The sequence below is a fragment of the Rhinichthys klamathensis genome, unplaced genomic scaffold (genome assembly GCF_029890125.1).
Source record: "Rhinichthys klamathensis goyatoka isolate OS25496 unplaced genomic scaffold, OSU_Roscu_1.1 h1tg000534l_1, whole genome shotgun sequence".
Taxonomy (NCBI): Eukaryota; Metazoa; Chordata; class Actinopteri; order Cypriniformes; family Leuciscidae; genus Rhinichthys; species Rhinichthys klamathensis.
In genome coordinates, this window is record NW_026607010.1 from 120,863 (window position 1) to 134,612 (window position 13,750).

At 35.3% G+C, this 13,750-nt stretch overlaps 1 protein-coding gene across 4 annotated transcripts; it reads left to right on the forward strand.

Moving 5' to 3' along the window:
* The first annotated feature begins 1,455 nt into the window (after positions 1-1,455).
* On the forward strand, positions 1,456-13,114 carry crema (cAMP responsive element modulator a). 4 transcript variants are annotated; one of them, XM_056238735.1, is made up of 9 exons: positions 1,456-1,602; positions 2,810-2,909; positions 4,227-4,343; positions 5,120-5,205; positions 5,805-5,953; positions 6,811-6,999; positions 11,720-11,876; positions 11,996-12,626; positions 12,668-13,114. In XM_056238735.1, the coding sequence occupies exons 2-8, from the start codon at positions 2,820-2,822 to the stop codon at positions 12,138-12,140; spliced, it is 933 nt and encodes a 310-aa protein (XP_056094710.1). In that variant the 5' UTR covers positions 1,456-1,602; positions 2,810-2,819; the 3' UTR covers positions 12,141-12,626; positions 12,668-13,114. The 4 variants fall into 4 exon arrangements, with proteins under 4 accessions (XP_056094710.1, XP_056094711.1, XP_056094712.1 ...); XM_056238736.1 differs by lacking the exon at positions 4,227-4,343; XM_056238737.1 differs by lacking the exons at positions 1,456-1,602; positions 2,810-2,909; positions 4,227-4,343; ... (1 more) ...; positions 5,805-5,953; positions 6,811-6,999 and adding an exon at positions 8,977-9,192.
* Positions 13,115-13,750: the final 636 nt, after the last annotated feature.

Here is a 13,750-nt window from a genome sequence, read left to right on the forward strand (position 1 = left end):
CAGTTGCTTTTCTTGATTAATTTGCCATTTGCTTTTCTTTGTCATTTTGTCAACTGCTTTTCTTTATCCAATAGTCAGTCAAGTGTCCTAGACAGTTCACCCGTGGGGGCGAGTCGGGCGACCAATCATCTTTCAACTCAATTTTAAGAGCAACCCCCTCTCTAAAATAAAATATGTCGATTACATTTTTCCATTTAAAAAGTGATGTATTTATTTATTTCCATTTTTATGTTTGAATGCTAAAATGTATAACTCATTGCTTCATTTTATTTTTTAAATATCACTCCTATCATTTGTCAGTGTCAGCATGTGGACATTAGCTTCCAGACATATGGACAATTGTGTATATATTTATGTATTTGTGTGTGTCACATTTAACTTTCTGCTTGTATGACAAAGCTGTACTAAAATAGAAACATGGGAACAGAAAAACACACTCAGGGCCTGATTCAGATTAAGTTCTACACACCCAGTTGAGGGAAGCTTTAGAGGAACAGCTGCAGGATTACGTCCGCATGCTTTGATCTACGTATGAGGCACGATGACCAGATGCTCTTGAGATCCATTATTGAAGAACTGAAGTACTGAAGTAGAGAACCGTTCTACCGACCCTCTGCCTGTCAGTTCTGTGAGTTGCTGTATGTATGTTTAAAGCCATGAAGTTTTATCTTTGTTGAATCCCAGAGGTGGAGTCTACAGTGACTCATCATTTATGGCTGAGCATCTGCTTTTCGCTGACATAGTCAGTGGCCTCCTCCTGTTTTTCAGTTATCGGTGTGGTTTCCAGTCCAACAAATTTGGCAAATAGTTTCCAACAAATGCAATCAACACTGACTTGTGAGTTCTTTGCACAACATGTTACATTGCGACCTCAAAGTGCCAATCGCTTGCAACAAACAACTAAAACTAACTATCTATCTATCTATCTATCTATCTATCTATCTATCTATCTATCTATCTATCTATCTATCTATCTATCTATCTATCTATCTATCTATCTATCTATCTATCTATCTATCTATGTCTGTCTGTTTATTTATAGCTTTCTGTCTGTGTAACATTACACATTATATTACATCTACTACTGTGAGAACTGAAGAACCGAGAAATGACGTCGTTCTTCTAGCGCAAGATGGCGCTACTTCATCAAACTTCTTACTGTAATTTATATTTTATGTACAAATATTTAAGATTATTTTTAATAACTGAAATATAATACATTTTATATTTGTATTTTTTTATTTTTAGATTATAAAGTTGTTTGTTTATCTTTAGGTAGGCTAAGTCTGATCAGTCTGGATGACTTCTCGTTATTAAATTCGATTCATTTTATTATAAAATGTAACTCTCAAATACATTAGGCCTACTTCATTATGGAAATAAATTAATATTAGCAAATATTGGCATTTGGTGAGTGACAGCGGCCTTTTAGCGCCTAGGCTCCGCCCAGCATGTGTTTGTGTGTGTGTGTTGTCGGGGCCTCCGGCTGCATAGTTCACATTTCCCAGGCGCATCATCAGGGCTGACGTGGGCTCTACGTGTGCAGCGAGTCGGGCTTCCTCTTCACCCGTAACGAGTGACGAGTTTCTACGTAAAACTCGGGTAAGTTATTGCTGGCATGTCGATCTGCCGCCACTGGAGAGAAGAGGAGATGAGCGCAGCAAGACGAACATGACATGTAGCTGCTGTTAAATTAGTTTCTCAAATCTAATATGTGCGCGAGGCGAAGCTGTTCCAAGTTTAAAGAGAGCTAAACTACTGTAGAAAATAAAATAAAACTGCGAACAACGCGCAGGTTTCATATTCTGAATGTTTTAGACTATTCGTCCGAGTTAAGCTGAAACATATTATAAGTAGCCTACGAAAGCAAATAAATTCAGGGTTGGCGATATTAAAAATTAAATGAGGCTGTGGAGAATGACGCAGCTTGATCCAGGAATGTGCCAGTATATACAGTAGCCTACACAGCTTGCCTAAATAACTTAAAAAGTTCCTTTACCGCTGTATTCATTTGTGAGCCCATTAATGTTTCAAATGTAGGCTATGTCATATCCTCGTGCCACCGTTTGCTGTTACATAAGCGCGAGCTGTTCAAAGTTTGCGCGCGTTTGTTTCTGTCAGAAGAAACAGAAGTTAAGAGAACGCTGACATAATACAACAGCCATAAATCAACATTGGAAGGAACAATCTCAATAAACTACTACAGCAATCGAGTCAAATATATTTCCTCATAAATTGTACGAGTCTGCTTAGAATAGTTTAAAAGTTTGTGCACTGGTCAAGAAGCAGAGAAAACAAGGAAGTGCATGCGGCCGTTAGAGCGCGCTCTGTTTCTGATGTGTGCGTGACGTGAAATTTTTAATTACCCCACAAAAAACTACTATTAAATTACATAATACATTTTTTACATTTTCATTTTTTTTTTTACATTATTTAGAATGCTTTTTTATGTTTACCTGCAGCAATGTAACTCTTGCAGTATTGATTGGAAATAAATTTGTTTTACCTTCAAGTGCTTTAGATTTTGAAATCTCTCTGACCTAATCAAACCCAATTGGTAGATATTATTGCAGCTTTAGCCGTCTCAACTTTTTTTTTTTCATGCATTTTTCATTTCTCACAAGATTATGGAAAGGTATGTTTCACCCTGATGCAGGTACTGTATCTAAGACCCCCCACTGGATTGCCAAACCTTTGGCTGAAATGATGGATTATTGCATCAAATGCAACTTGGGCTGTTTAAAATCTTGTGACGTATGACTCTTCTACAGAGCGCTGACTGTGCATTTCCTCTCTGCTCTGTTGCTAGGCCGATCGCCATGGAAACTGCAACCATAGCGCAACAGGAAGCCAGTGCAACTGAGAAAATAACAAGTGAGATACAGTCAGATTCTGACTCACTCACACAGGTACAGATATGACGCCTGTTTCATTTTGTATAAAGATCGAGCCAAACTGAACACAAATACATTAATGTTTGAATAAACTAGTGAAAGTGAATGAATGAAGCATTTATATAGCATTTTATTATGTACTATTGTACACCCAAAGCGCTTTATAATCATATCAGGAGTCTCTCCTCACCATTTTGAAAAATGTTTCAAAATCTTATTTACAGACACTGTAATACACATTCCTAACCATAGCAAAAAGATGGTTTGACGACTATCATATTCATAACATGGTATTACCATAAAAAACATGGTAATATCCTGGGACTTGATGTGTGTTGATAGACAGCAATATTTACAGATTAAATGTAAACAGAAAAAGATATTTGTGCAAAATGTGACTTTATTGTATTAAAAGATGTTATTTTAGTATTATTTATACACTATTAAAGTATTAATATTTGCTTTTATATTGTTTGTTTTAATTCTAGTTTGAGGTTTAGATTTTTTGTTATGTGTTTTTGCACATTAAGCACACTTTTTATGTTTTTATTTAGCTTTATTTTTTGCAATTTTAGTATTTCTAATTAAACCATTTAATTTTAGTCAGTTGCTTATTGTATTTAAGGTAGTTGATAGTTTTCGTAGAATTTTCATCAAATATTTATATTTTTATTTAATTTCAGTTTTATTTCAATTAATTGTGAAAAGTATTTTTAGTTTTAGTTAAGGGATAGTTCCCCCAAAGTTGACAATACTGTCATCATTTACTCACCCTAAAGTAGTTCCAAACCTGTACGAGTTTCTTTCTTCTGTTGAACACAAAAGAAGATATTTTAAAGAATCAAACAGTTGAAGGTAGTCATTGACTTCCATAGTAGGAAAAAAATAGGTAACACTTTAGTTTAGGGTCCAATTCTCCCTGTTAACTAGTTGCTTATTAGCATGCATATTACTAAGATATTGGCTGTTTATTAGTACTTATAAAGCATATATTAATGCCTTATTCTGCATGACCTTATTCTACATCCCTTAATCCCAATACCTAAACTTAATTTAACTACCTTACTAACCATTATTAGCAGTCATTAGGAGTTTAGTGAGGCAAAAGTCATAGTTTGTTAATAGTGAGAATTGAACCCTAATCTAAAGTGTGACCAAAAAATACTATGGAAGTCAATGGCTACCGTCTTTTGTGTTCAACAGAAGAAAGAAACTCAAACAGGTTTGGAACAACTTGAGGGTGAGTAAATGATGACAGAATTGAACAATAACAAGTTACACTGGGTTAAACAGCCTCAGACATGTCTTACCCTCTCTGTCTGTCTCTCTCAGGTGAACGAGGGTGTAGCTGTGGTGTCATTACCTAATGGACAGACACTACATGTGCAGGGAGTCATTCAGACAACACAGCCCTCTGTTATACAGTCACCTCAGATACAAACTGTGCAGGTACACACATACAGGTTTTTTATGTATGTAATGTCATTTGAACAGGGCTGGTGTAAATATAAGTCTTAGGAAAAGTTACCATCTATACAGTCCACACTTATTAAACCATAATGTGTGCTGTTCTGTGAGCTCAATTCAAGCACAATCCTGTTATTCATTTACCGGTTCCTTCACCTGGAGAGACTGACCAATCACATTGCGGGCAGTTAGAGCTGTAGCCAATCACAGAGCACGTTTACTCATCCTGCGATCAATGGGATGAAGGAGAAACAGATTGACATAGTAACAAGAAGAGTGAGAGTAGCTGTATAGCAGTAATGAGATTTGTGTGAGAGTCAATGCAACTGATCTTCTTGGACACACACACACACACACACACACACACACACACACACACACACACACACACACACACACACACACACACACAAAGCTCACGTCAGACAAAACAAATCTGCTCAGGAGAAGATAGAAGACTCATGGTCACTTGGCACAATTGTTATCTATAGTGACAAACACATATGTAAAATACATATTTCATCAAGCACTAAAGATGGATTTTGAAAGAATATCCTCTTTTTTTCATTCAATGATGCCTTAAAATGACAATAAAGCATTATAGTCTGTATGACTGCTGAGCTAATACTAAAGATTTGTGTTAGGAACACCCAGACATATAACTAGTTATTCACTGAAAATTTCCCCTCCACATGTGATTCTTTTAAAGGCTAATTTGGCATTAAGGCGAGTACATATGTGTGTTTGAATGTTTTTAGGTAGCTTCTGATACTGCCGGTCCGGGTACAACACCATCAGATTCTCAGAAGAGGAGGGAGATTCTGTCCAGACGCCCGTCTTATAGGTGAGATCCATTCTTGAACGATACAGTGTTATTTTAACATTATTCATAAACTATTATAGTATTAATAATATTAATATTTTGAATTATCTTTTACTTTTATATTTTCAGTTTTCATTTTAGTTTAAGTTTTAGTAATTTTAATGTGCTTGTGTCATTTTTATTCATTTAAAAAATATATTTTAAATTAATTAATTTTTATTACATTAACATATTCAATAACATGCTAAAACTATTACTATTCCAAGAATTGTCATGATTGAATTTCAGTTAGTTACAAAAAGGCAACATTTCTCATTTTAATTTTAATTTTTTGTTAGGTCAAAGTGTTTCATCTAATATTTATAATATATTTTTTCAGCTTTATTTTAATTACCGAAAATTGTATAAGTTCAGAAAACACACTGGTGGCCAATCAGATATCTCAAAACTTGACATCATTCATTTCATCCCTGGATTCAACAACAAAATACTCCAAACCCAATAATACCCAGAAACCCGCACACATGATAGTTCTTGTCTGAATGTATTGACATTTCGTGATAGATACTGATATCTACATTGTCAGATAAAGATGTTTTAATTTAAAAATGTATTTTCAGGAAAATTCTTAATGAGTTGTCATCAGATGTACCTGCTGTGCCAAAGATCGAGGAAGAGGAGAGAGTTGAGGAAGAAGCCCCGCCCACCTCTAGTGTTGCTACGGTGACGGCACCATCTTCAGTCTACCAGACCAGCTCAGGGCAATACAGTACGTCTGAGTTCATTGCTCAAATAATTATCTCATTGTGCGGCATGACGTGCGAATTTAAGTTATTACCCTTCAAATTAAAGGGTTTTGTTGTTCATCAGCCCTTTCTTACTAAACAGCAACACATTAGATATTGCACAAATGTTGGCCAAATTTATGAAACCTACTCTTATCGGTAACACTTTACTTGAAGGGGTGTGTGCATAAGACTGACATGACACCTTCATAATCATGACATGACACATGTCATGAATATGAAGGAGGTTTTATGCATGTTTATGACAACTGTCATTAAGTGTCATGCGCTCAAGTATGACATTTTTAATGCAAATATGACATTGTTTGAGATGTCTTTGTTATGAGAACTTGACATAAACCAATACATCATAACCTGTCAGTGTCTTTGTCATGACAACTTGACATTGCTAATACAACACAACCTGTCATAAATATGACATTGCAGATTAATTATCAAACTTAAGAAACCACTTAGCTTTATGGGTTAACATTACATTAAACTGTCAGGTGGTTGATTTTGACGTTAGCTGTCAGTGTCACCAAGACACTGACAGGTTATGATGTATTGGTTTATGTCAAGTTGTCATAACAAAGACATCTCAAACAATGTCATATTTGCATTAAAATGTCATAATTGAGCGCATGACACTTAATGACAGTTGTCATAAACATGCATAAAACCTCCTTCATATTCATGACATGTGTCATGTCATGATTATGAAAGTGTCATGTCAGTCTTATGCACACCCCTTCAAGTAAAGTGTTAACCACTTGGGATTTGTTATAGCAAGTGTTTGGGAAATTGAAGATAAACAGTTTTTTGTTTTGTGCCTGTGCAGTAGCATTCACTCAGGGTGGAGCGATACAGCTGACCGGCCCTGGAGGAGAGGCCTTGCAAGGGGTTCAGGCTCTGACTCTTCCCAGCCCCGCCACACCCCAGCCCGGGGCCACTATCCTGCAGTACGGCCCCCAGCCTGGAGACCCTGGCCAACAGCTACTGCTAAGTGCTGGACAGGTGCTCGTTCAGGGTAGGACACTGGAACCTTTATGAACATCTTTAAATGCTTTAATCTGAACCACATCACTTCTCTTCTGACGTCTGTCAGACAGAAAGAGGTTAAATATCTTTTACAAAATGTCATAATTGCAGGGGCGCAGGAAGATGTTTAAGTTTGGGGGTGCTGTGGGTTTTTGTGTGTGTGTGTGTGTCGGGCGGTCACCACTTTTGAATAAGAAACAATATCAAGTCTAAACTCGTCAAAACTACGCAAAACACAACAAGCGTATTGGTTAGTACACTCATTTAAACAGCATACACACGCCCGTCCTGAACATTTGACTGCACATACAATTTCGGATATTATTGATACAGCTTTAATCAATCGTTATGCAACGGAATGGTCTACGGGACACACATTAAGCCTTTAAATAAAAGGGTTAGGGAGCTGTTTAAACCGTCATGTACAATAAAAGTGCCTGCCCAGCGACAGGAAATAGAAATGAACACAAAAAACCTGCCTAGGGCCTACCGTACACAACACTGACGGTGGACTTGCACTCGACGAATTCTTTCTACGCACACTGTAACGGTCACAATATGACGTATGTTTTAAAAAACATAATTTAACACATAACACTTTTCTAATTGCCCACTTAAAGTGTTTATTACAAATAAATAACTAAGTGCTAAAAATGTATAAATGTAAATGAACAATAATTTGCGTTGCATTTACAATCCTGTGAAAACAGGGGGTGGTGCAGCACCCCCACTTCTTGCGCCCCTGTATAATTGTTGTAATTTCAGCAAAGTGGAAACATATGAAAATATATGAGCTGTTAGCTGATAGCAGGCCCTGATTGTGGAAGGACATTCAAAACATGTTGCATTGTGGGAATCTAGTTAGATTTGCAGTCAGGTTTGTGCAAGTGAGAAAAAAAACTAGTTACATTTTTTTGTGAAAATAATTTTCTTAAACAGTAAAATATCAAAACATCCTTGAGATATTAAAATTGGTTTTCAGAGAATATTTAAAATACTTATTTTAAGTTTATCTTACCCTAATTGCTAATAGTTTTTTTATTGTTTTTTTAAGCATAAATCCAAAATCCAAATATAATATATATAGGCCTACTCTATATATTCTCCTAAAACAAGTTTTATTTATTTTAAGGGTTAAAATCATTTTACTGCAAACAATAAAAATACTGAGAAAGACAATTCTTTTTCCAGTGAATGTCGAGAAAATGGAATGTTGTGAATGAAGTGTTCATCTAACATTTTTTCCCTCAAAGTGACTAGTTTAATGTTTTTTTTTTTGTATTTGTTAGTTGAATAAAAGTAACTAAGAATAAATGTTTTATACTTTGCTCCTGGTAAAATTGTAATATTTACAAAGAGTTGGAACATTTAAACTACTGCATTGTTTCAAATGATTTCTGACCTATTGAAACAGGCCTTTAGAGATATACTTGAAGATATTCATCTATGTAAACAGAGTAATATGACGACTGACGTGAGAGTCTCTATGTGTGTGTGTGTGTGTAGATGACCATTTCAGATGCCTGTGTAGTGTTATGAGGTGAAATGGGCACAGTATCCTTTTGTTTGAGCTGCAATGCTTTTGCGTCATCATGTTCTAAAAATACATACTCAATAACGTATCCCTCCTTCTCTTGTCTTCTTCCCTTCTCTTTTACCATGAACTGAAAACATTTCAATTCCATGCAGTTGCAGTCTTGTTAGAAATCAGTTTTAATGTTCCTCGGGCCATGAATTTAAGCATAGAAGTTTAATCACAAACCTAGTGTCTTCTTTCTCTCAATCTCTCTCTCTCTCTCTCTCTCTCACACACACCATGAGTGCGGGGAGGGCATTCTCAAGAGAGAGTGTGTTATTTCCCTGTGAGACTGCCGTGATGTCATAGTGATGTCAATGCCCTTAATAGTAACCTGTAATCTGACTGAGAGAGAGACAGAGAAGGACGTAGGGAGAGAGAGAGAGAGAGAGAGAGAGAGAGGGAGGGTTAATGGCAAAACATTAAGTGTCACAACTCAAACTAAGACAGTCAGAAAGAGTCTATGAGAGAGAAACTCACTCAGTGAACCAGCTGAAAGGAAGAGAGAGCTTTAAGAGGAAATACAGAAGATAGTGCGCAAAAGACAATCACAACTGGATTACTACAGCATAGAGATGGCAGTGACCGGGGAAGAGACCGAGTCAGGTGAGAGAGAGAGAGAGAGAGATGTGTGTGTGTGTGTGTGTGTGTGTGTGTTTAATGAGGGAAAAGTCAGTGATGCTAATGTATATATGCTGTATGCATTTATGAAGTTCTGTATTTTGTCATTTGGTAAATAAGCTAGTTGCATGATGAAATAGACATTGCTTTGTACTGTTTTTTGAGTGAATATCGGTAGTTAAACTTTAATTCAGTTGATTTGTAGTTGCTTCTTAACTTTTTTTGCCTTTTACTAGCATATTTAAATAATGTGGTGTAATAAATAATGTGGTGTTTCTATAAATTCCATGTAGTCCATTAATATAAGTATATAATAATAATATTGATTATATTTATAAATATCGTAATTATTATAAACATATAAAACTAAACAATAATAATTATGAAATGCTGTTTACATTTTATATATGGAGTAGTCACTGCAGAAAATGTCAACAATCTCAAAAGTAATTAATGTAGTGAATATAATATTAGATTATTATTATTAATAATAATAACAACATTTAATATAGGGAATATTACAATCCTACAACACTGATAAAAATAAACAGAAGTTATATCATGTGCGAAAGTTTGTAAACACTTTGAGAAAGTGGGACATCAGACAGTGGGAGATTGACACTTGTTTTCAGGCTCTTTTGCATGTTTCCTTTTATGTGGTTGGAACTTTCTTCTCAGTCGTAAACACTCATTGACATGCTCCTGTTTTACGAAATCAGGCTGCAAATCTGCCGGTCTATTCACACACATGAATCATTGAGAGAAAGAGAGAGGCAGACAAAAGCAGAGAGAGAATGAGGGGGGAGGAAGGGAGGAGCTTTCTGTTTGACGTCAGTCTGTTTCCTGGAAGCCTGCCGAAGCCGAGACGGAGGGAGAGAGAGGGAGGGAATGGGGCGGGGGTTTGTGCAACGACGCACACAGTGACATCAGCATTTTGTCACATTGTCTGATAACAAACGCACACACACACACACACACACACACACACACTAAGTCAAGGCATATCCAGTTTGTTGAAGGACGTTTACTGCTGGGAACATTGACTGATAGCTGCATTAAAACTGTCTGTACTTCACCAGTGACCTTATACTTAGATTTGGGGTTTTGAATGTTACTTCAGGTACTTTTAATGTTGTTTGTGTGGGTGGATGTGAAAGTTTTTATATAACTGCTTGTTCGTTGGTATTGTTTTGGATTTATTACATAAACTAATGAGTCCAATTAGACCTGCTCTTTTAAGCCTGGTTACAATAGAAGTCAAAGCTGATTGGTTAGATCCAGTTTTATGTGCCTCTTTATTAGTCGGCTAATTTTCACTAAGTGTCAAAAAAGAATTGCAAAAATAATGCTTATTATTATATTCTATTTTCTCAAGATAACAACTTACTTTATGGGCTCTGTTTGCTTCCATATATTTGGAAATTAATAGTAATAATAATGATAAATTATTAATAATTATAAAAAATAAAAAAAGTATTTATATAAAAAAGTTTTACACTTTTTTTTTTTTTTATTAGACACAGATAAAACCTTTTTCCGATTAAACCAGAAGTAGAATTGCAAAAATAATGATGATTATTATTATTGCATACTGTTTTCTCAAGATAACAACAATTGTGATTTCTGTTTGTTTCCATATGTTTGGAAATAATAATAATAATAAATAACATTAATAATAGTAATTGTTGGTGTTGTTGAGTATAATTATTGTCAATAATAATGAATTATATAGACCTATACACTTAATTATACAATAAATTAAACTACTTCATTCACTTATAATTTAACATGGAATTATGCTCTTAATTATTTATTTATTATTTATTTGGTGTTTTAGCTCAAGTCCATATATCACCTCTGATCTACATTTTTCATTTATGAGTTTGAAACCTTTTGCAGATGAAACCATAACCAGAATTGCACAAATAATGATGATTATTATTATATTTTCACGATTTACTCAGCTCTTTGCTTCCATATGTTTTGAAATAATAATAATACAATTAATAAATAAAAATATTGTTATTATCAATAATACAGAATTATACACTTTTTTATATATATATTTTACGTCTTAGCCTAAGCATATACAGTATATCACCACTGATCTACATTTTTCATTCATGGGTTTTCAGATACAAAATAAACCATAAAAATATTGTATGTTGCATCACTGACCATCAATTATTGGTAAATTTTACAATATAGTTGTAAATGCTAACATAAACTAACCATGAACAATAATTTTTACATCACTTTTTAGTTTTTTTGTCAAAATCAGTTTAATTTCTAAATATATTGTACATTTTAGTTTCTAATGCATTAATGTTAACATGTATGTAAATGAACATTAACGATGAATAATATGATGTAAATGTATTGTTCATTGCTAGTTCATGTTGTCAACTATTGTGTAACCAATTTCATTGTAAATAAATACAACCAAACTTTAAAATGTTACCCTTTCATCTGTCAAAATATATAATGCATTTTGGTGTATTTGTGCATGTAGCTGCCACAGGAGACATGCCAGCGTATCAGATCCGCTCCCCGTCGTCCGGGTTACCACCAGGTGTCGTCATGGCAGCGTCGCCGGGCGCCATGCACAGCCCACAGCCAAATGCAGAGGAGGCCACACGCAAGAGGGAAGTCCGCCTGATGAAGAACAGGTACCCACACACCTGAGTCTCAATGTGTGCATGTGCGAAACTCGTGCACTTTTTGTTTTTGGGGGCTTAACTATCTCTTTAAGCTTGCTCGTGTTTGACCTTTTATTTGCGTGTTGTAGGGAGGCGGCGCGCGAGTGTCGCCGAAAGAAGAAAGAATATGTCAAGTGTTTGGAGAATCGCGTCGCTGTGCTGGAAAACCAGAACAAGACTCTCATAGAGGAGCTCAAAGCTCTCAAAGACATCTATTGCCACAAGCCAGAATAGCCCTCACAAACACTGCGCAAGGACTGTGTGATACACAAACTACCTGTCTCTTCTCCTCTTCTGTCGCACCGCCTGGATTTGATCGTTTTCGCTCGTTTGTTTAGCCAAATGTTTTTATAAGAAGTTGCTAACGTTGCTTTGAGGATGCTGAGGTCTACTGCTGTCTGCAGTTTATCCTCTCTCTCTCACACACACACACACAGACACACATTTTAAGATTGGCATATATTATTCCTGTTCTCTGTGTTTCGAAAAAACTGGAACTCTTCATTGATATGTGTGGAGAAATGTATGTGCTTTACTTTAAGTTGAAAGCAAAGATCATTGAGTAGATGTTAACTGGTTGCACACTGCTCACGTAGGCAGCATGTTAACAGTTTTGGCACATAAATATGGAGAAAATACGCTGTAAGCCTATTTGAAGCAACGTAAAATAATGGAGTGATATACTTATTAATTGTTTGATGCAGGTCACATTTGTAGTGAGTTTCTCTTCAGTAAGTCTGATTGAATCCAGGTGATTTAAGCAGTTTATTGAATGTATATTGGGTCCTTTTCCTCATGTAAATTAGATTTCAATCACATTTGTACATTTCAATATTTATTTTATAATATGGTTTATTAATAAATAAATAAATAAGTAATGTAGTACCCCAGAAATCACTATATTTTCTGTATAGATTCCAGATTCAGGTCATGCTGTTTATGTGTGCAGTGTGAAACACAAGTTTCCACATAGTAGTTTTTATATCGGTGAAATTATGTGTGTTAGATGGATTGAACTGTTTTAAGTTGTTTATTAGCAGTCATGAGCTCATGGCTGAATGTAACAGTGACCCATAACTTCACCAAGAAACGTGACATAATGTTGATGATTACATAATGACATAAAGTGCTTAAAGGGATAGTTCACCCTAATATTTCAATTTTGTGTGCACTATTTTTCTTCTGTGGAACACAAAAGATGACATTTTCTTTCTTTTTTTTTATGTCTTATTGCTGTTGTTTTTTTGACCATGCAGTCAAAGTCAGTGGTGTCCAGTGTTTTGGACCCCGTTGTTCTTCAAAATATTCTCTTGTTTTCCGCAAAAGAAAGTCGTACAGGTTTGGAATGACATGAGGGTTAGGTATGTTAAATGATGACAGAATTTTCATTTTGGGGCTAACTATCTCTTTTAGACTGCTCTTAACTCCCTTTATTTATATTATATCACACAGAGTTACTTTTATTCATTCACCACACTTTTATTCAAAAAGTGTACAAATGAGAAAAATATAAGCACAAGCACACCTCTGTCAATTGCCTCATGTCTGTAATATAAAGTTGTTGTTAATATGCAGAAAAACTATAATTTAGTAGGTTTGGTTTGATCCATTTGTTGGTTGATTGCTCTGTTTGTTTGAGCATCCCAAAATAGCAACTTTGGATCAACCAATGGAGTGAGTTTGAGGCGGAGCTACCCGTTTGAAAATATTCATTTTTTTTATATATGCTCCAATTCATAAAATGTGAGGAACAGTACATTTTGCATGGTGAAGGAAGGAAAATGGTGTAACATTATGAATTGTGAATGTTACTTACATGTAGGTGAATGTCACAAATATTGCTT